General features: G+C 30.0%; 1 protein-coding gene across 1 annotated transcript in view; it reads right to left on the bottom strand.

Annotated features, from left to right (window-relative positions):
* The window catches only part of LOC113366474 (discoidin domain-containing receptor 2-like), a 463043-nt gene that overhangs the window by 269109 nt on the left and 169315 nt on the right, over positions 1-24619 (bottom strand). The window contains exons 5-6 of the mRNA XM_026608082.1: positions 6158-6305; positions 464-640 (exon numbers count right to left, since the gene is read on the bottom strand). Of these exons, the coding sequence (XP_026463867.1) occupies positions 464-640; positions 6158-6305 (325 nt within the window). The remainder of the gene's footprint in view (positions 1-463; positions 641-6157; positions 6306-24619) is intronic.

The raw sequence follows: 24619 nt of genomic DNA on the forward strand, positions 1-24619 counted from the left end.
ATTAGACAACAATATAATAGAAAAACAAACTATTACGGCAACAAAAAAATGAACAAATATACTGTCTAGTCAGTGGTATATTCTAAATGCGATGGAAAGAAAAAGGGATTATTGTATTGTCTTTTCAGACAGAAAAGCACCAGGAGAAAGGCGGCGAACAACATTTTATTGTAAAATATGTCAAAATCAACCAGCTATGCAATTTGGAAATTGTTTTGAACGTCACCATTCTTTATAAAATGATCAAAACTAAATTAATATTATAAATGTATGTCCTTCAATAAACGCAATTTTTTATAAAACAAATTGCATAACAAACACAATGAAATCAAGTTTACAGCCGGTACAGTAGATTGTTTTGAAATCGGTGCCGCCCCGTAAGTGTTAAACATTTGAACATACAAATATTCGTAAAATAAATATAGTACGATTCCTTTCAAAATATATAATCTAATCCACTTACCTTTGCCTAATCCATTGTCGGCTCGGAAATTATCGGCTCCTTTCTTTCCGTCCAGAAGCTGCCCTAGTCCGCCCTTGAGACGATTCGAATCTTCGATGCCGTCGTAACAGCGATCTGTCAAATCAATCTCGCCGCCCCGATTCACTCCCTGAGGCATCGAGTAGCTCACGACGCCTTCTGTTGATTAATAAAAAATATTACTGTTGGTGCTCATTGAAAAGTAATCATCTTAAGAATGGCAAAAACGCCGCAAAAAAGGAAAGAAATAAATGTAAAGTTATGTTGTTACTGAAGGCGATGTTTTAGATTAAGGTACAGTAGAACCTCGATTAACCGGACTAATTGTTGCCGATAGACATTCAGATAATTGAATATCTATTAAAAATAACAAATACATACATAGATATCAACGAAAATAATATTCATTAAAAATTTGAAACTCTCTTATGTATGTACATATGTTTTCTTAGATTACATTACATACATATTAGAGATGGGCTTATCATATCCGAAGCCGGATCGCTCGGATTTGACTCCGCTTCAGGGAGGAGTTATATCCGCTTAACAACTCCACGACTCCGACAACATTGAAACCGAAATACTCGACATAAATGTGTCCTATATTGTGTTGCTTATGCATCTAAAGATTTGTCAAATTCCATTTAATTTTTTGAAATGTAAATTTATGAGTGAAAAAAATTAAAAAAAAAAACATCAATAAAATATTTTTTCTAAATAATTCACAAATAAATGACGAGTTGTAAAACTTTCCGGTCGACCAGATGATAGACTCAATGACTCATAATTTTAACAGTGTTGACCAAAATAAAAACGCAAAACTTGAGAATCAAATTCAATTTAAATATTTTCTTTTAATGAGAAAATAATTCATTTTTTTGATTAATTTTATATAAAAATAATGTAGTATACTTTGTAATAAAAGCAAAATATTTATCATATAATATTTTCACCAAATAATTATACTTCTGCTTTCTAATTTTTTCTTCTGCAATTTCCATTCGAGAATTAATGATATATATCAGGTAGATCAATTAGCATATTATTACTTTTAAACAATTATATAATTGTGTAAAAGTAAAAATTTAATACTATATATTTTTTGCTGCTTAAATACTATTGACGTCACTGATATATTTTGTACTCTGAAGTATTGTTATTTCAGACTATGGAAAAACCAGATTCAATGTATTTTGTTTCGGGATTTTCGTTTTGTCCTGATTGCCGTCATTCACGGCCAAAGATTATCGTGGTTAGAAATATGACCCCTTACTATTCAATAAATTATACATTGAAGCTATTCACACTTGAACACAATTTCATTGTTCTGTATCTTTGAAGTAATATCTTTGTATTTTCTGAAAAAAAAGTATTCCTAAAAGGTCATAAAACTGCCTGTGAGACGAGAAAGCGACAGCTTCCTTACCAAAGCAGCTTCCCAGTAATATGGAAGTCGGATATGACAAATCCGACGAGACAACTCCACTCGGATTCACTCCGAGGGAGGGTTGTATCGGAGTGATAACTCCGAAGTGAGCTACCCATTTCTAATACATATACTAAACTTCAGCATTAATCATGCAAACATTCGAATTGCATAGAAATTGGTCGCGGTTGGTAGACCGGACAATCGCGAATCCGTATTATTGAGGTCCGGATAAACGAGGTTCTACAGTAGTAGGTGTCAGAAGAATTACCATAAAAGTGCAAACTCTTTCGTCTATGTTTTCGCAAAAAATGCTGAAACGATTTAACTGAAATTTAAACGCCCATCGCTATCAGAAAACAAGAAATCAGGTTGATTAGTTTTTAGACCCTTTCTTCGCAACTAAATGTATTTTTTTTGCATTTTCAAGGAATCTCAACATGCCGATAGGATTCATAACGGAACTCTAGTTCAAACGACTATCCTAAAATATTATAGTTTTATGAAAAATGGCTGAATCACAAACATTTATTGAAGTTAACGTCCGTTCTATTAGGACATACAAATATGTGTTTGTACACTTTGATTAATTACTAATTATTCAAGTTTGTTAGAAAGATATCAACTATAATTTTCATTGACTTCATTTTTGAAATAGTTGAAAATCTTATCAAAATAGCTGTATCTCAATTGTTTTTAGGACGTTTATATACACATTTATGTATTTACAAACTTGCTTTAAAGCATAATTTCACTCACACATTGATTATATTATTACTATTATTAACCGATATTAATAAATTAATTGCTGAAGGAGAAGTTTGTTTTCGCAAAAAATCAGATTTGCTAATTTTATGTTTCCTCGATGTCCCAAAAAAAAATTCAGACGACGATCAGGCATTGTAAATAGCGGAGAAGTGAAAAAAAAATTGCCCTAGTTTTAGCCCGCAATTTTGAACCGTTTTTGGAAATACAAAAACTATTCAGAAGATATCATTTGGGAATTGTGCTGATTATTTTTGAACAAAGGTCGGCCAAACAGTTTCTTAGTAATTAATAGATAGATCATGTTCATGAAGAACATATTGAAATATTACGGCCCTACAACAAATAGTTTGATTTTAAAAATTCATCAAAATTTGAAAAAATATGCTTTGATAATTTGTGCCAAAATTCGCTTGATGATGCTATAAGTCAAAACTTGCATTTCACAATTGGAATAATTTGGACAAGGAGGAACCGCCATTAGGTTTGCAAAAAGATAAGTCAAGCCATTAGAAATAGCTTTGGAATTAGCAAAAAAGTAAGTCAGCAGTCTACAGAACTTCTCTAGTTGTGTAAAAAATGTCACCATTAATTTAAATCATTAATGTTAGCAAATACTTCGAGTATAGTTAATCAGTCATAGTTGGATTGAACAACTACTGGGTTGCCATTCATTCAAAAATCCATATAATAAAAAGTCAAAACAATTACTGAATGTGTGAAAAGGTGCGACAGATTGTAATAAAAAAAAATCATTAAATAATATCAGAGACTACGTACATGATATACGTAATCGCGCAGTTGAAAATTTTATCTAAATATCTTAATCTCGATTTCAGATGATTAAGTCAATTATGAATAATTTAGGGGAGTTTATACAATTTGCCTTAAGGCAAAATGCCACATTCAACTAGTATCAATTTGTCCTGAAAGACATCAATTGAACATCAGAATAATTAGTTTTAGTGAAAGCGAAACTTTGATTGCCTAAATGAACTAAATAGCAGCCAGAAGTCTTAATTCAAATCAATTAAATCAATAGTTTATATATACCAAAAAATTCATCCATCTTAAGACAAGATGCCACTCAGCATAGAAGGTATTGTTATGGGTCTACAATCGTATGAGCCGTTAGCCTCAAACTGTTAAAAAGCTATGTATTTTTCCTATTTGGCGGGAAAAATACAAAAGCTAACTACCTATCGAAATGAGACAAAATGGATTATATTCAGAATCAAATTCTCATCTAGTTGAATCTAAAAAAGCTTAAAAAAGTTATAATTAACTCACTTTTTAAACAACCTTTTTTCAAAAAAAAATTTTTTAGGCTGCCAAAAATTATTGAATGTCTTACTTTTTAGATTTCATAGGTTTAACTAGAATCTTTTCTATTGAAAATATAAATTTGTTTTGGTTTATTTGTTCCCGCCAAACGACACATGCACACTCGAGGCGCCTCGGCAAAATACTTTTATCCGGCATATTATATTATAACATATTTTAATGAAGAATATTAGAGAAAAATGTTGAAATATCAAATTAAATATTTATTTCTTTACCTAAAAATTCCTAAAAAAAATCGATTTTTGAAGCCTCTAAAGCAGTCTTTCCCTTTAAGTTGCATGGCTTTTCCGATAAGTGTGTATAATTGGTTTAATATAACGATTATAATCGTGAACTAAATTAAGGGGATATATATATACCCGTAACAGAACACTTATTTCATGCGAGAATTAGCCCCTTTTTAACTAATAAATTAAAGCCCCCAGTTTAGTTTTTGATCCACATTTTTAGCATATCATTAAATTAACTCTTCAATTAAATAAGATGCATCCATAATGTATTGCTTCCTTATTATGGGGCCTTCATATAACGCCACACCAATGAAGTGATTTGTACAAATTTTGACAGTAAGTTACTATTGGCGCGGTTCCTATACAACGCAATAGAAAATTTGTATAATAAATCCGAATTTGTTATATAGCGATTTACGTATTACACTGAAATTAACAGTAATTAACAATATTACTAAGTAAAATCGAGAACTTACCATTTTATTCACAAATAATTTCATTAAAATTACACAACACACGCGGTAAATCACAAAATGGCGGAATTAACACTATACCGACAACCGACAACCGACGGGCACATCCGATCACTTCAAGTGTCGATCGACAACTGAATATGCGTTAATTTTTAAAAATTTAATGCCCTTATTAGGTATTACCAGATCTGGACAGAAATGCCATGACGTCACCAATCAAAAGGCGCCATTTATGAATTTAATGCAAACTATTTCACTTGTAATCAAACGGACAAAATAAGTAGAATTTAATACTTTGTGCAACAATTTAACTTAAAACGAATAACTAGGTGTAAGTGGCATTTTATTAATTAATGATAATATCAAAAAAAATTATTTAAAAAGCACATACTACTAACAAAAGATTATTTCTTTACAATTAGTTGTAATAAGAAAAACATTTTTTTGTATGTACTTATCAGATTATTTATTATTAACTTTCCGATGTATATGTTTGCATAAAAAAAATCCGATTCGCTAACTTGAAGTTTTCTCGACGTTTCAAGTGATTCTGAATCGAATGAGATCTAATTTGGAAAAAGTATGTGTGTGTGAGAGAGAGAGAGAGAGTCGATTTTTGACCTTTCGTCGACATTTACTCAAAAACGGATGAAACGATTTCAAAAATTTGAAAGTCATTCGATGTATCTCGTTGAGTACAAACGTTTGTCAGTTTTGCGCAATGATCAGTTAAGCCGTTGTTGAAAATTTAATAACCATTTGCTCCTTATCTGTGAAACGGCTGGGCCTGTCTTTGTCAAAAACAAATCACCACGTATCTTTATCATATCAAATTGAATGTTTTTGAATCATTCAAATCGGATGTTCTGTTTTCTCACATACTTAATTTCCATTTTCCGCACTCTTTGCTTCGTATCTCCGAAGCGGCTGGACCGACTTTTGCAAAAAACTTAATCAGCACTCATTCTTAGGAATCAATTTTTTTTTAATAATCCAAATCGGTTGATTGGTGCTGCCGAAAAGTTGAACGTAAAACTGTATTTATACATACGCACACACATCCATTTTTTTTAAAAGGTATGCCAAAATGTGTAGGAAGCTCTAAAGATGTGTAAAAGAAATAATTCAAAAAAGAAAAAACGGTATTGAGTGTTCAAAAATGATCACCATACTTATCTATATCAAATTATTATATACCTTTTAAAGATTTTATTAATAAGTACCAAGATTTATGATGTGTAAGACAGCGGCCGCAAATCGTCTCTAAGCAGCGTTTTGAAGAAACAATTAAATATTATGAAAAACATTTAAAGCTTTTAAAAATTCTATATCACGGTACGGAAAGTTCCAGCAATTTGTCATTTTTCCCATTTTGTTTAAAACTAAAATATTCAATATTGGACCAACATATTTTAGTTTACAATAAGGCAAGACTAACCTTTCCAATTGCAACCCACAAGTTCGAGCCTCATGCAGACGGTCCTGACGTGTTCACTATAGGGAATGATTCGAATGCGTGATGTTAGCACAGGAGGCTCGAGGATCTGTTCAACAACACCTGAGGTATCAGTATTCCCCTGTAGGAGCTGAAAGCACACAAAACATACGGTTACAAATTGCATTAAAGACAGATAAATGACAATCAACTGATTTATGCAACTATTTTTTTATTAGTACCATTATTGGAACAGCGATCAGAAATTAAGGGTCTAAGAGTTGTGATGATTTGACTTAACGAACCACGTCGGTTTTAAAGCAGCCCAAACAGTTATCTATGCAATAGAGGAATTATGGACAAAATGACTTATAGTCCTGTCAATTTAAGAATTCAAGGTTACAATGATTCATAATAGGCTGCAACTTGGTAAAATTACTTAAAATATAATTATGCAAGAAATCTTAAAAGTCCTCATCGCTCCTGTGCATCAAGGTAAAAAAAATGACCTTTTTCTCGATTTTCAGCTAAATGGTAAGTTCTATTGCAAAATTACATGAGACAAAATTGGAGAGCATAAAATTATCTACAAAAATGTATCAATATGGAAAATACGATCAAGCGCCACCTACGAGGTGGTGTGCTCCGCGCATTTTTTTATGTGGTTTTCCCAGTAAGCCAATTTCACGGGTTCATAGTGATTTTGTTTGTTTCAGAACTATTGCAAAATAATATTTGTAAATTAGGGTTAGTAAAAACAACGGCGGTAATTATAAATAATATGTACGAAGCTTCCAAAAAAAAAACTTGCTTATATAAGTTTCGATACGCCTGATTCGATAAAAATACTTGCAATAAAAAGCAAGTACAATTACTTTGTATGCTTCCAACCTTAGTAGCTGCTCATCAACATCTTTTTCGAATTAATTACCAAGTTCAAATGTATCTTAGTAACCGACTAGGCCCAAAAGACTGGGGTTGGAAGTTGATCGATAACACATTGGAGCCAGTATAGACATTACTTCCACCAGCGCAAGAATTCTCAAGTCACATTTTGCAACTGCAAAAAAGGATGTAGTTCCAAATGTGGTTGCAAAAAGTTGAACTCTTGAGTTCCCTGGCGTCCCTAACATATTGTGTTATTTAACACTTTGTGTTATTTTGACAAAATGACAAATAGTGTAAGGATGTACTGAAATGCTGATTTGTAAGAAGGCAGTTTACAAATAAATCGTTTTGTCCTTTTCGGATTATCAGCACATGAAGCATGACCCAAAGGCTACAATTTTGTACAAAAGGGTGCAACAAATGCAAGTATATTTTTTATTGGTGGATTTTTTTTGTTTATTGCATTTTTTGCATATTTTTATCTATGATCAGTAATACTTGCAAAATGTCATTTTATCCATTGTACAAGTATGTCATTTTGTACGAAATGGAATAGATATGAATAATTATTCATATTCAGTGAACACCAGATTATTGCAATAAAATTGATTAAAATCACTAGTACTGGCACGAGTTAATTGATTTCAATTTAAATAATTACGAATATCAATAAATTATAGAAATTCCCCAAAAAACATGAGAGAAAAATGTTCAAAATTAACTTTTGAAGGCGCTCCCATTGATGCCTAACAGGATTGTTATTAGGGCTTCTTTAACATTATATAGTCGGGAACACGTTATTAAAACTAATCAATTTTTAAACAAGACAACTGTGTTATTTTGTCCATATTCACCATTTTGTCCATTTTTCTCCGACAATTAATTATTGCAATTTCCGTAATAGTGATGTTTTTTTATTGGTGCAGCAATTCCTGCTAATGAATATTTTTACTTGAAAACATAATATTGCTATCTATTTTTAGAAATGAAAACCGATGTCACTGCTGCTCAACATTAGTCTGCTCAAAATGGGTATCGAATTTGGGACCTCTAATCCAAAATCCCATAGCCCTAACCACTTACATACAGACAAACCATGTGCAAAAATTAAAGCTAATCCTTTGTAAATAGAACTTTTAATTAGCAATTATATAAAGTTTTTTCAACTAAATAATAAAGTTTTTCATTCAAAATGGGCATGTTTCCAGCTGTTCTTGCATGATTTTCCTGTATATTATGCTTGTTTATGGCCTAGTTAAATAGGCGGAATATACCTGGGTGCCAAGAAACAAGTTCTCAGGGATTTGTTATAACCTCTATAAAATGTTAATGCTGTTTTTGCTGGCACAACCCCAACGTAGAATACTCTATACTAAAATTAACTTTATCATTATTTTTATAAAAAGTAATATTATACAGTCTTGTAATACTACAAATGGGTAGTATTTTAAAATTTTATTTATTATCTTAGTCACAGCAATTATTGAATGCCCTTTCAGGCAGTTGTAGTTTGATGAAAATAAAAAAGACTGACAATAACTTTCTCACAATGATCGCCAAAAACCGATAAAATTCAAAAGATCGGCCCGGCCGTTTCTGCATAATTAATTGTTAGAATTTCTTGCCCATTTTAACGATTCTCACATAGTGATAAAGTAGTTAACATATGAATGAAATGGTTTTAACAATCATCATGAAATATTAAAGGAATACGAAAAATGGTTCAGTTATAAAAGTTTATTAAAGGTAATGAATTGAAATGATGGGTTTCTAAGTAATATTTAAACTATTTGTCCAAAATATAACTAAATCCGTAAATCGCTTATAAATTAATAAATTGATAATCAATAAGATGATTAAGTCGATTATTTGCCCATGCCTGGAAGTTACTGAAAATTTCATTGAGATAAAATGCCATTTATTCCTACTTAAGTTTTAAATGTTTTGCAATTTATCGAGAAACTAAATACATATTTATCACATATTCGTAAATTGGAATATCCGAATTTCATTATATGTTTCAATCGTGCATACTGTAAAAGTATTTACAAGGTATAGCACACTTGAATTCTTTTCCTCATGATCTTTTCATTCAATTCGTTCTATATTTTACAAAAATGATTGATTCAGAAACATATCTCAATACATTTTTTCATTTCAAAACAACGTCGACTTTTTACATACAATATTTACGTCCGATACATATAACTCGTTTATTGAAATGTCGTTCGGTTATTGAATTGTCACATTCACGCATGTTCGACTGAATTTTTATAAATTTATTTGCATTGCGATTTTATGTATTTGTTTTACTACAAAATAATACATTTTTGTATGTCAATTCAAAAATATCTATCAGCCATAAAGAAGTACATAAAATATATATTCGGATATATTCTGTATAGGAACACTATACAGTCAAACTTTATTTGTGCTGTTTTTGGGATTTCACGTTTATGCACAAAGAATTAATGAATCTTTTTTATTTGTGAATATTTTATCTTCCTGGTTAGATGATTTTTTGAACATTTTACTTATGAAGAAATAATAGGCGTGTGAAAATGCTATGTTATACTTGAAAATTTTCAGAGAATCTAATGATAATTCCCATTAATTACATTAATTATATTAATTCAGAGTCAAAAACCTTGAATAAATTTATCAAATCATCTAACATTCAATAACAGTTTGAACTAGTGGTGTATGGCGTCGTGCCTTAAGGCAAATTGCTGGAGCAATTGCACTGCATAGAGGCGAAATATTGAAGCGCGTAAGCGCCGCGTCGTAAGTTGAACGAACAAATGACGTTACGGAACCCATAAAAATGTAAAGAAAACCGATAGACATTATTAAAACTTCCATAAAATATCTGATAATTTGTTGTGCCGCCAAGCATTTTTGTACTTTTTTTACTTTTTCTACTAGATCTCCAAAACCACTAGACCTGCCTTCATGGAAACTTGATCAGTTCTTCGTCTTGTTAATACAAGTAAAATGTTTTTTGAATTATTAAAATCGGACGCTCCGTTATATTAAAAACCGAGTTACCATTTTTGGCACTTTTTGCCCCGTATCTTCGGAACGGCTAGACCTACCTTTGCCAAAAACTAGTCAGAATGTCTCCCTATCTATAGGAATGAAATGTTTTTTGAATTTTTAAAATCTGTTGATCGGTGTTTCCGAAATTGTCGACAAAAATTTGTATCCGCACACATACACACACATACATCAATTTTTTCAAGGTATTGCAAAATGATCAAAATCATTGAAATGCAAAGATTTATGAAAATTATCATTTTCGATTTTTTTGCGATTACTATAACTTTACCTGCGGGAAGTTAATAATAATGGTTTAATAAATTCTATATAATTGTTTGAGTTTACCGATTGTAAGTGATGATTGAATAACTAATTTTTTACAAATATGTTATTGACAATACAAGATTTAATTGTCGATCATCTATCGATAATTTGACACATCTAGTTTTATCGTTAGTAACCTTGCTGTCGCAAACATCTAAAAATAGTTTTAAAAATGTTTCAACAAACATAAGGGATAAAATTCATGCTTTTCAATAAGTTTAAAAAAATCTTGACCAAATTTAAATGAAAAAGGTTCATAAAATGACAATAATTGGTTAGTTATCGAGAAAATGATTGGACTGCCAAAATTACTATTTTGAAATAGCTTCAACGCTATATCATAATAATCATATAAAATTTAAATAAATCAGAATGAAAAAAATTGGTCTCAAATTTAAAAACCATGTAAGAAATAGACAACCCTGAATAAATAATAGTTATTAAGTAATAATAGTAATTTTAAACAAAACTTTTAATCAGTGAAAAATATTAACTGAAAGTGGGATATAAATTACTCGTGTACTGAGATGACTATTACAAAATAGGGGTTTGTGGTAGGAGGGTAAAAATTTAGAGCCTTTACGCGTTCTTTAAGTACAAATTATAAAAAAAAATAAAAAAATATCCTAATTCTTGTTACTAGATGCATGAAAAATAGATGTGCGATTCGCAGTCACACTGTAGTCATTTTAAAATTTCATATTGTAATATTTTAGAGCGGGGCTTAAAGGTACGCGGGTAAAAAAATCCACCACTGATATCTCGAAAACCAGTAAAGTGAAGATTTTTTCAACAACAATCATAAATATTATATTTTGCTTTGCTCGCATGATGTAGTCATTATTTTGTAAAATCCCTTTAAAATTAAAATAAGACATTGGGCTTGTTTGGCCCCAGACCGTCCCCACCAATGGAGCAAAATGGACCAGGTTACAAATTTTTGAAAAACAGCCCAAAAACACATTTTTACAATGAGGAATTTGCTGGGAGTTTTACTGAACGTAAGTCAGATGGTTGTTTGTTTGATATGTGTTATTTCTTGTAATATAATTGGTTTCGTTTTCAAAATATAATTGTGCAAAGTAAATTTGGACCTATATATATATATATATATATATATATATATATATATATATCTCCATATATACCATATTATATATACTATATATAATATAATATATATATAATATACTATATATATACCATAATATATATATACTATATATATACTCCATATTATTCGCGGGTAACCTGAATTGCGAATATGTATGCATGCATATAGGACGTGTGGAGGGCTATGACTACACGTATTACTTAAAAGCATGTGAACGGAATACGTTATCGGAAAAGAGAAAAATTGTCGGTAGCATTTTCCAGTACGTTTGAGTACCCACTCCTTTATTTTGTGATGTATTTTATTTTTCGACACTTCCAGAAAGAACGTGCGCGAAATATTAAACGATTCGCTGGACATTCGTTGCATTTCATTTCGCAATTTCATGCTCGCTTCGATTGATTTAAGTAATCGATGTTTATTATTGGAAATAAAATAGCGAAAAATATTTTTATATTTGGTTTGATTTTCTGTAAATGACGTGTTTAGTAAACAGTAATAAAGTCGTCAATTAATATGCTGGTGTTCGAATGATTTTTTTGATTTTTAAAGTGAAAATCATTAATAAAAAGAACAACTGTAAACTTAAACTAATGGTGTATGGCATCGTATCTTAAGGCAAATTGCTGGAACTTCCCGTATCGTAATGAAATATTTGAGAAATATTAAATATTTTCAAATGGATTATGATAAATATTCATTCGTATTTTATAGACAAAATATAAGAACTTATAAATAAGACGTCAACGTTGAATATATGTTTCCATGAAAAATTCATAATTAACACTTAATGAAGCGGAGTTAGAATGATGAAGGAACTAATCTCATATTTCTAAGATTATATGAACTAAATGGCAAAGTAAAAATTATTTATTTCAGTTTATAAGTGAGCTTTAAAATTTTAGCTAGAATTAAAATAAAATCTGAATCATTTTCGATATTTGAAGAAATGAAATATGGAAAACATTTTGATATCAAAAAAAGAATTTTTTTCTTTTTCAAAAACTAATCGTTTCTTCACAATGTCAAAAATGGCAATATGTTTCTTGAATAATTTAGGTCTAATGAACTCAAAAACTATAATTTTTAGCACTTTTTGCTCTGTATTTTGCAATCGGCTTGATCATTTAAATCGGTTGATCTATGCGCTCAAAATTGTGGAAAAAAAATTGTATCAATTGTATCATACATCATTTTTTTCTAAGGTACCTATGCCAAAATGTTCAGAAGCCTTTGAAACGTAAAGTTATGCTGAAATTTTCAATTTAAATTTTTGGACAAATACTATAACTTACCCTACGGGAAGTTAATAAAGTACGGTTGCTTTTCTTTAAATTGGTTTTGGATTTGAATAAATATATTGTTCTTACTAATGAAGAATACAAAGGGTATGAGCGCATTGCCATAGAGAATCGACCCCTGGGGTATTTAAACAATTTATACACCATTTTACATGTCTATTTGATAAAAAGCGATATACCAATTTTCAACTTTGTACCTCATCTTATGGCCGAGATATCATTGAAAATATGCCAAAATGGCTCCTTCTTTCAAACTCACTTTTTGGCTTAACCATAAAAACTATCAAAAGAATTTTTACGTGATTCTACTCATATTTACTCAGACCACATTATGCAGAACAATTCATGCCAAAATATCATTTATTGCTAGCTGAAAAAAATAAAATAATTTATGTTCTCAGGTAGTGCGTTTAGTTGGACCACTTTCTAATAATAGTTATTCGAAAGCCTGTTATTTCTTCTAGTACTGGAAATATTGTTCAAATCAAACAAGTGTCAATGAACGAAAAAATTGGTAGTCAATATGAATGCTACTAGAGGACAACTCAAATGATGGACCATTTGAGTTGTCTTCCAGTAGTATTCATATTGACTTTAATTGTGAACTACAGCAATTGCCCTGAAGGCTATTTTCAATAGAAACTCCACATAGATTTATATGTTCTAGAAAGAACTATCATTAGATCTCACCACGAGGTGTGTCCTATCAAATAATGTAAAATATTCTAAAAGCGGTTGCGAACGGTCTTAGGGAAACTTTTTTAATAGTATTAATATAATTTATAATAAATGCAGTTATTTCTAAGAACATGGAATAGTATAGTGAAAACAGAAAAAAACAATAAAATAAATTCATAAACTACAAGTTTTGAAACAATAATTCAGCATAAATTAATACACCTTTCAACGTCTTGAAATAGTGTTATCATTAGTATGACAATTACGCAGTATATACAAATACTGTAGTACGTATGTTTTGTCAGGCCATTACCGTTCATTTAATTGAATTAACCTCGAATAAACATAATTACAATTAATACAGGAACAATTTCTGCGAAGCTATTCCGTTGTATAAACGCGTTTAGTTTGGAGTAATAACTCGGGGGCTTCATTCCGAGGAACGTGTGCTACATTAATAGATTGTGCACTTGTATCGCAGGAGAGAGAATACCTGTACTGCGCATTCTGGCTTCTGTATCTGAACTTCCAAGAGTTTGATTCAACTAATATGGAGCTATTCACGATCCAATTATATTTGCACATGTGTAGTTTATACATGTACAACCATACATTCATAAATACATACAAGTACGCACAAATGCATACATACATGTATATATACGAGTATATATATATATATATATATATATATATATATATATGTTGTCGAGCCGGAACGCGCCGGAACGTCGTTCCGGCAAATCATTTTTGGGAAGAAACACGTTCCGGCAAGAAAAAATATAAAAAAATCGCTACATACAAAAAATGATTTAATAAGTAAATTTTATAAATTATTATTTAACTAATTTTTATTAAATGTTCTTATTATTGCAATAAACATACATATATGTGCACACAATGGGTTTTGTAATAATTTTTGTTTCTTTCCTTTTCGAACGGAACCGGAAAAAACATGAGAACCGGTTTTTGAACCGGTTTTTGAACCGGTTTATGAACCAGTTTTTAAATGTTAGCGTTCCGACAAAAAATATTAGCACAACACCACTGGTTTTATCAAAGTCGTTTTTAATTTAGTTACAAATTGAGGTGTATGAACTGAAATATTAATTACAATACAGTAGTGTATTTCAAATTTCACATATGTTACTTTAAGACCGAAAAGTGTCTGAGGCACGATTATTTCGGATATAAGTTGGACATAGCGGGCGTTAGTCGAATAAAATAAATAATTTAAGACATTCATTTAATGGAAATTGATTGTAGCGGAAAAAGCAATTCTATAAATACAAAATCATAAGAATTGCAAAAAAATGTAATATTTTAATAATTGGATGAATTTTTTGCCATATAAGGCAAAAATATAAGCCGTTCGATCGCTTGTAAATTTTTACAATCCAACATTTATTGGCAATTTTTTTTAATCATTGTTTTATTGACATTAATTTATTGGTTGACACTTTATAGCAAAAGAAATACCCTGATATTTCAATAGACTTATTGTCTAAATTTCGGCCTACAATTTGAGATTTGTATGCATATTCATAGAAACTTTGATCTTTTAAAAATCTGATGAAGGTGCTGTGGAATTGATGATCACTCAATTATTGATTAACCTGGTAGTAGATTAAAAAATTGTACTCCTAGACTAGTAATTCCCAACGTGAGGCACACGCCCCATAGAAAAATCCATTTTTAAATTCAAAGGGAGGAGGCAAATTAAGAAATTACACGACTTTAACCCACTTGCTTTGGGTGATTTGAATGTAATTTGTAAATACTGTTAAAAATTCATTAAATATATTATGATCATTGTTTAGTTTAAGTGAGCACAGGATGCATGTGCAAATCATATAATTTGTCCATATATATTTCCATAGCTTAGGTAAATAAGCATCCCTTTTTAGGTCTAATGCAAACTTTCTCAATATTACGGATTATAGAAAAATTCCAAATTCTGTATGTATTAGTCCGTATATTTATAAACTGCCATCCCTTCCAGACAGCGGTATAATAATTTTTATATTATATTTTTAAATTTAGAATTTTTAAAATTCAGTAAGTTGCGAGACTAAGAACATCTTAAGAAAATCAGCTCGCACAAGTTACTCAAACATTTAATAAAACCTATAGTTCTATGTCTATTGTCGCACAGTGCACACAATCGTTTAAAAGTGCATTAATTATTTTCTATGAAGTGATAACGGCAAAGGCAGCAGTAAGGTGTAATCGATGCCTTAACGGATATTTTGGATATTTTAGATATTTAATACCGAGATAAAAATTCTTATAGAAAAAATAATATTTATAAATTATCTTAAATTATTATATTATTTATAATTTATCTTATATTCATTCGCATTTTTTATACGCTAACACCTACATCATAGGTTCCTATTCGTGTATTTTTATAGCCTTACGTATGCCTATACGTTGCATTCTATACTACACGCCTTACATCTATACCATACGCTATATTTCATCATATACTCTCAAATCCCTACATTGTACATCGAATACACCTATCTATATCTACTATATATCCTATTACATATAATTTCCCTTACACGCTACATTAACCCTACCGAGAATCGAACCCGGGTCCGCCGCGTGATACGCGGCGACCTTAACCCCTACACCACCGTAACGCTACAATCAACCGACTTTTTTTGCGTGTCGTCGCGCCACCTTAGTATTAATTATCTAATTAATTAGAAAATGACCAGCAGAAACAACAGTGCGTCCCATATTATATTATTAGTGGGGATACCCGATAGGGTAATGGTTAAGGCGCGCGACTGCCACGCGGAGGTCTTGGGTTCAAATCTCGGTATAGACAATAGATAGGTAGAGATAATAAAAAAAATACATAGGGCATAAGGTAAACCTATATAATATAGGTGAATATATAAATTAGACAGTAGTATTTATAAGAAGTAAAAGGTATGTAGGTATATAATAAGTTAATGGCGGTGTAGGCATCTCACGGTATGATTGATAATAGATATCTACCTATGATATACAATAATATAGTATAGTATAATAGGTAATAGGTTATCTATCGTATTATTAGGTTAAGTCTTATAAAGTATTGTAATAAATCTTGAGTACTTTTATATCATAATAAATACCTGTAAGTAATAATGAATACAAATAATACCACAATAAATATAATTAATGTTATTAAAGAATATAAATTATGTACTCAATGATTCCCTCATACTTGTACAATTTAATTTGTAGACTAGCTGTATATAATAGAGTTAATTATATAAGAAGTCAATATATTAGATTTGTGAGTTCTTATCGAAATATATCAAATTTTTTAAACCGGATTTTAAATTTTAGCGTTCCGGCAAAAAAAATATTAGCACAACACCACTGTATATACATATACATATATATATATATATATATACATGTATATATATATATATATATATATATAATAAAAAAATAATAATATTGATAAGGATTGGTAGTCTGCCCGAAAGCAGATCCATGGTAAGTCGTTACCCCCGCCCTTTGACACATTATTTATCTATATATTTTACTTTCAAAATTTCTGCTTCCAAGCGTAAGTCGTCAATTATCTGCATTCTTCTTCTTCCCATTCCTTTCAGTCCTTCTACGTTACGTTCGATCCTTTCATTTTCGAGCCTTGTATAAAATTTTCTTCAATTTTCTTCAATTTTCTTCAAAATTAATTAAAATAAATTAGCCCTTGTTGGTTTGTTTACAAAATTTTTGTTAATTAATTAACTTATTAATTTTTGAAAAAACCTGGACAATCCGGTACAAAAGATATAGATACGGGACAAATATTGCTTTAAGAAAAACCCGGGACACAAGATGGAATTCCGGGACTGTACCGGCCAAATCGTGACGTATGGTCACCTTAGTAATAAGCACGTTTTTCCAGAACGGTTCGAATCCAATCCAGTGTCTGTGAGTAAAAAGGTCCACCACCAATATCTCAAAAACAAGTATAGTTATAATTTTTTTAACACTAATAATTGAAAGTACGGAGTAAAAGTTGTGTAATCAGCCATCTCCTCGAATCAAGAAAAGTGCTATCAGAAGATAAACGATAATGTTTGAAAATCTATAACAAAAGTATTTTTTTTCGTTGTTAGTTTTTTCTGTTGTGAGCACTGTTTAGTTTACGAGACCGATTTAATATAATTTTTAGGTATACATTATATAATTGTTTCATAAGATGTACTGTTAATTCTAAGTTAGATTTAACAAATGTTTTTATATAAACCTCTATAGCAGCTCGCATGTGGGTGGGGTAAGAAGGGCCATCTTCACCTTTACCCTGGAAGAGGTGTAAACAATGAAAAATAGTAAATAAAGAAGTAAATTCTGGTAAAGAAAGCAATTTTACAATAGATGAATTAATGTAATAATTCTTCCAACTTTGCTGATGTAGAATATTTCTGATATAATATCCGATCAATGTTATATATGGCGTAATTTTTGTAAAAATTTGCCCATAAAATATTTATTTTGCTTCGGTTAAATAATTTATAACTATTATTTCGTAAAATTACTCTAAAATTGAAAAAGAGGCACAGTATCTGTTTGTCCGATAGCTGTCCATTTTTATCTAGCCCATAGTGTAAAAAGAAACATAACAATTTTTTAAGAAATAGCTAAAAACCATATTTCTATAATAAGGAATTACTGTGAATTTTACTCAACATAGTTTGATAGTTTTTTGTTTGATGCGTGTTATGTGTTGTAATGCAGTTCATTTGGTTTTGACTGAAAATCTGGTAAAGAAAGCAATTTTACAATAGATGAATTAATGTAATAATTCTTCCAACTTTGCTGATGTAGAATATTTCTGATATAATATCCGATCAATGTTATATATGGCGTAATTTTTGTAAAAATTTGCCCATAAAATATTTATTTTGCTTCGGTTAAATAATTTATAACTATTATTTCGTAAAATTACTCTAAAATTGAAAAAGAGGCACAGTATCTGTTTGTCCGATAGCTGTCCATTTTTATCTAGCCCATGGTGTAAAAAGAAACATAACAATTTTTTAAAAAATAGCTAAAAACCATATTTCTATAATAAGGAATTACTGTGAATTTTACTCAACATAGTTTGATAGTTTTTTGTTTGATGCGTGTTATGTGTTGTAATGCAGTTCATTTGGTTTTGACTGAAAATCAAACTGGATCTTTGTGCCCCGCCCTACCCTACATCATATGCATTACGAGTGGAAAGAATATTTAAGTTGGTGATATGTACTGAACACACTGCACTCGTTTTTAACTTCCCGAAGAAGTTTGTTTTCCCAAAAAATGTAATTTTATGTTTTCTAGACGTTTTTAATCTTTCGGAATCAAATAAGACCAAATTTGGAAAAAGTATGTGTGTGGATGTAAGCCGATCATTGAGCACTTCTAATCAAAAGCAATGTCTTTCGTGCACATGTAGGTTGAAGGTTACGTTTCATAGCTAGCTGCTGATTGCAGTTGACGTCCACCCTTAAATAAAATTTATCTTCAGGAACCGAAGTGGATGAAATGAAAAGTTTTAAACAAATTAATTTATACAATTAGAGATATAAGTTTAGTCGATGACAAATTTTAACAAAAAATATATCGATCACAATGTGGTGGTAAAATTTACCGTAAGGCATTTTGGTCAAAAACTTGGTGTAAATGAAGTATTCATTTATTCAAAGCATTAGAATCTAAATGCTTATAAATATCTATTTGCCTCCTTTAAAGTAATGCTAACGCTAAGAATGAGTATTTCTAGAAGGTAAAAGAAGCTTGAGCTCTAGGAAGTACGAAAAAAAAACGCGAATGAGCGACGACTTAAGCAAGATGAGATTATACAGGAAAGTTCCAGTCACAGAAGCATAAAAGCAAAAGTTCAAAAATAGTGTATATAAAAGTAAACTATAATCAAGAGAGAAAAGAAGTGACTAGATACAGGGCTCTTTCACCATGAATAATAACTATAATAATAATATCAAAGTTTAAATGTTTATTGTAAATTGCAAGATAACTGAACATTTATATTTACTGTAGGTCAGAGTAGGATTTAGAAGTCCACGGGTAAAATGGTTCATCATCATTATTTCAAAAACAAGCAAAGTTTTGCAAAATATGTGTAACCAGCTGTCACCTCATTTCATTCCACGTCGCTATCAGAAGATAAAGATTAATACCATAAGTTTTTTTTAGTTGATAGTTATTTGATTTTCATAATACCTGAATATAATTTTTACATATACTTTGCTTAATGTTTTTGTAAGATGTTATTAACTCCCTGAAAAAGAAGTTTAAGTTTTTGTCAAAAACTCCAATTTCCTAATCTTATGTTTTATCAAATTTCAAATTGAAAGCCATTGGAAATCGATAAGGAGGAGCCACGGAGGAGTTTCGTACGAGGACATACAGTATTTGTAATCGTGCCAGTATTTTCTTATACTGAAGCTTAATATTTCACAAAATAGTTTATTAGGTTTCTTAAAAAAATGTTTTGACGTTTTTCATGAAATAACATGGTGTAAAGTTCATAAAAATTCGTTAAGTTATATAAATTTATTAAAATGTGGAATAATATGCTACAATTTTGGGACATACAAGCAAAATTATATCTAAAAAAATATGTAAACCTAAATTTTGATTGATTAGGTCAATTATTACACATTTCGGAAAGTTCATGCAACTTGCCTTAAGGCAAAATGCCACTTCCAACAAGTTTTTGAATTAGATTTAACAGGTTTTTATATAACGTCAATCAATGCATATAGGTAGGTGGGGTAAAAAGAACGAACTGAATGTTGGCAAAGGTGTAAACAATAAGAAATACTGAATAAAAAAATCGACAGACCGAATTGAAACAAATAAATTTTTAGAAGAACAACTAACCTAATAGTTTGTTAATAGTTTATTCGACTACTGCTGATGACTATTTCTATCGAAAAAACAGATCAAGTTTATATAGGCATAATGAAATGGAATAATGTTCCCTTAAAATTTGTATTTCACATTGGTTAAATAATATAGATATTATTTCGTAAAATAACTTTAAGATTATAAAAGACGTTATATCTGTTTGCCTCCTGGCTATCCTTTCCTACTCCAAGGAAAAATGATGCAAATGACAATTTTAGAAAATATAGTAAAATAGCATATTACTATAATTTAGAATCAACTGAGAATTATACTGATAATAGTTCGATAGTAGTTTGCTTAATGCATGTTATATATGGCCATGTAGTCAGTCCAATTAGTTTAGACAGTATAATTACTGAAAATCAAATTAGATCTTTGTGCCCCTACCCCCTACAAAAGCTTTTTAATTTTTCTACAATTTGAATATACAGAAAATAGACTATGTATTTAATTATAATACACGTAAATGCTATTATTTAATAAATTCAGTAAATATCGTATTGTAGACAATTTTTAACTTTAATTATATGTTTATCCAAGAACAGTGCTGCAATAAAAATACATATAGATGAACTGCCAAATTGCTGCTGAACCTAGTAAAAATTTGCTACTTCTAAACGTTTCTTCTATATAGCAAAGCCTATACTAGCATTTATGTCCCAAATGGCTTTGGATCGATAAATATCATTAGTGCACCGTAAAAAGCCATGAAAAGAATCGATTTTTAATTGTAATTCACGCCAGCGCGGCGTGCTAAATGACATAAAACGTCCAATGTACCACAAAGTTATAGTGGCACTACTATCGCCACTCTATGTGACGTGACGAAACTCTACCTACACTGTTCCATTCGCACATTTCAATTTTATGTCGAAGTAATTAAAAATACTAATTACAAAAATATCCAGTTGAGCAGGTCGTTAAACAAATGTTTGTTAAACTGTTCAGTGCACAATGTATGGATGGCCTATTTAAAAATTTGAATTTATTGATAGCAACTTGCCTGTAGGCCACACCCTGCAGAATTCGAAGTTGCGATATATGGGAAAAAAACTAAGAATTTTCTTTACAGAAATATCTAAACCGTTAGATCACTAGATCACTAGGACCACCCGTTATTTTATCTTCTTTGATATTATTCATCAATATCAAAAACTTATGATTTTTACATATTATAGTACATGCAAATACTATTTATTAATAAACTGAAACGATGCACAATTTTTCTACAAAATATATAGAACTTCAAAAAAAAATGGTTTTTTATTTGGTTTATTGGTTTGTCATTTTTTACATTTAATCAGTTCTTCATTTTGTTAATACAAGTGACAAAAAATGAATTACTCAAGTCGGTTATTCAGTGTTATAAAATTCGTGGACGAAAAGTTGTATCCGCACAGGCTTACATACATACTACACACACCCACTTTCTCTATGGTTCAAAACGAAGGCTTCAAAACGAGATGATATGCAAAAATTTTATTTTTCGATGGTTTTGCTATTAATCGTATTGATAAAGAAAGTGCGCCTTTTCATCGTACATAATTGTTACATCCTTTTGATTTTTTTTTAAATAGACATGGTGATAGATTTATTGGTCTAATATATTAGAAGTCTATGAGAAATTTTAGCACATACAAGTAAGTGTTTCTGTACTATAATTATTATTAGTACATATGATATAAGTTTGTTTGAAAGATCGCATTAATTAGTTTTTAGAAAACGGTTAATTTTTTTATCTAAACATATAAAACTGACTTGTTATTGATTTGGACGAACGTTACACGTATCGGGAAGTTCGTACACCTAGTACAAGATTCTTCCAACAATTTGAGTAATTTGGTTTTTTGGTAATTACCATAAGAAAAATTCAAATGATTTAATTTCAAACAAAATACTTTAGTCAATAAATTTTCGAAATTACATTCTTTGGGCATAAAATATTAGGAAAAACTAATTGTAGGGCCTAATTCGTGATACTTAGATTCAATCTGATATTAGTGTTGAGCAGAAATAAAGTTGGTAGTAATTTACGGTACGTATACAAAGTATTAATGCTCAAGTTGCCCAAACCCCACAGAAATGTATTAAGAACATTTCACATTTGAACATTAACAATAAATATATAAGCAAATAATATTAAAATAAAAACCCAGAAAAAATGATATATTTATCAATAGATACATTAAGTAATGTAATTAATACTAACAAATCTCATCTACGAGTTAAATTTTTCATCTTGACTATAGACAACTGACAATATCTTATATATAAAAATGAATCGCAAAATGTGTTGGTAAGCGCATAACTCAACAACGCCTGGACCAATTTGGTCAATTCTTTTTTTAAAATGTTCATTGATGACCAAGGATGGTTCTTACGGCGAGAAAAAAATCGAATAATTGCCGGGAAAACCCTAAAAGTGCCGTTTTTTTTTACATACAAACGTTAGTATTTTCATATTTTTGCCATCGGATACGGAATATTTATTCAAGTCAATTGAGTGTTTTGGGTCTATTTTTTTTACTATGCTCCAATTGGTGTGAAATTTAGACTCCCTTGCCATTTCCCGGGGGGATGACATCCCTCTCAGTGGTGTAATTTCTTTTTTTTTCAAAATAACGTCGGATATCGATAAAAGAACTAATTATAAGAAAAAAATGTTTTATAATATTTTTCAAAAAAGCATATTCTTATCATTTTATTTAAAGCAGTTGTGTATTTAAGATTCATATGGATGGATGTATATTCATTTCTATATAGACTATGGTGTAAAAAAACATAATAATTTTTAACTAATTGGTAAATATCAGTATAGGTTATTAAAAAAATTGAAACTTTGGTATTGTAACCATAAGTACAGGACAACGTCTGTCGGGTCATCTAGTTTTCTTATAAAATTAGTACTTACTTGCATAAATTTATATTTTGCCCTCTTTCTAACTGATTCAGGTATAATTGCGATAACTTTCCGATATGGGTAAAAAATAAACATAATAAAAACAAACTTATTTTTAGCGACTATTAAAATTTTGACAATTGGGGTATAAAATGTAGAAACTTTCCATTATTCAAAATTTTGGATAATCTTTTAAAATCAACCCACTGGTTACAACCCTATAATATTTTAGGGTGTACATTGAAACCATAAACTCTATCATCATAAAATGTGTCAAATTTTTAATTAATTAATTAATTAATTTTTGTTAATTACAAAGAAACTGCCGGGTCCTCCCAATCTTCAGTTTCCTCCGAAAAGTTAATAATGAAAAATATTTGTGACACAAGATATTTCTATCTTTGAAACATAAACTTAATTGGCAAACTCATATAAAAAAAGAGACAACAGCTTGAGATAAAAACCAAAAATCTTTACTGGTATCTAGGCACTAAATCCAAACGAAGCTCATACAATGAGCTATTTTATATAAATCTTTATTCAAACCAATTTGTTGCTATGGTATATAATTGTGGGGCAGTGCTCATAAAACCAATATAAAAATAATACAGAAATTTCAAAACAAATTTTTGAAATTTGCCTTAGGAGCTCCAAAATATGTTCCCGACTGGTTGATTCATGTCGACACGAATACACCTACCATAAATGAAGTATGTATATAACAAAAACAACACACAAGTATAGAAACAAGCTAATCAGTCACCCAAATTTATTAGCAAACTCCTTAATAACAGAGAACTATCCAAGAAGATTGTAAAGCAAAGCGCCACTGGATTTAAGCCATCAACTCTCCTGATAAAAAATGGAAATAACTTAATCATTATTTATAAGAAATTAATTAATAAATAAATCGTTAAAATTATATAATTATCAATAAATATTGTAAATTTATATAGAATGGAAAAACAACTACTGAGTTGTTTTTTCCAACATGCCCTTGTAGTATAATGTCCCTTTTGGCCGACTATTGTAAATTCATCAAATTTATTGAATGTCCTTTACTGGACAGGTGTAAATAAAAGAGATAATAAAAAAATCTTTCAAACATTTAATGTTTTATGTTACCCAATAGTGTTACTGATAGCGCGCGAACTAATAAGAATTCCATTGTCCTTTCTCAGATTTAACATGTAAATTTGTTTCATATTTGAGAAGCATTAGAAAATTACATGTCGTCCTACAAAAGAGTTTGAAATGTTCTATCGATTTACAAAACATAGTTTTTCCGT

Source organism: Ctenocephalides felis, unplaced genomic scaffold, assembly GCF_003426905.1.
Source record: "Ctenocephalides felis isolate EL2017-DRISC unplaced genomic scaffold, ASM342690v1 CF-g0.4_SCAFFOLD_01170, whole genome shotgun sequence".
Classification (NCBI taxonomy): Eukaryota; Metazoa; Arthropoda; class Insecta; order Siphonaptera; family Pulicidae; genus Ctenocephalides; species Ctenocephalides felis.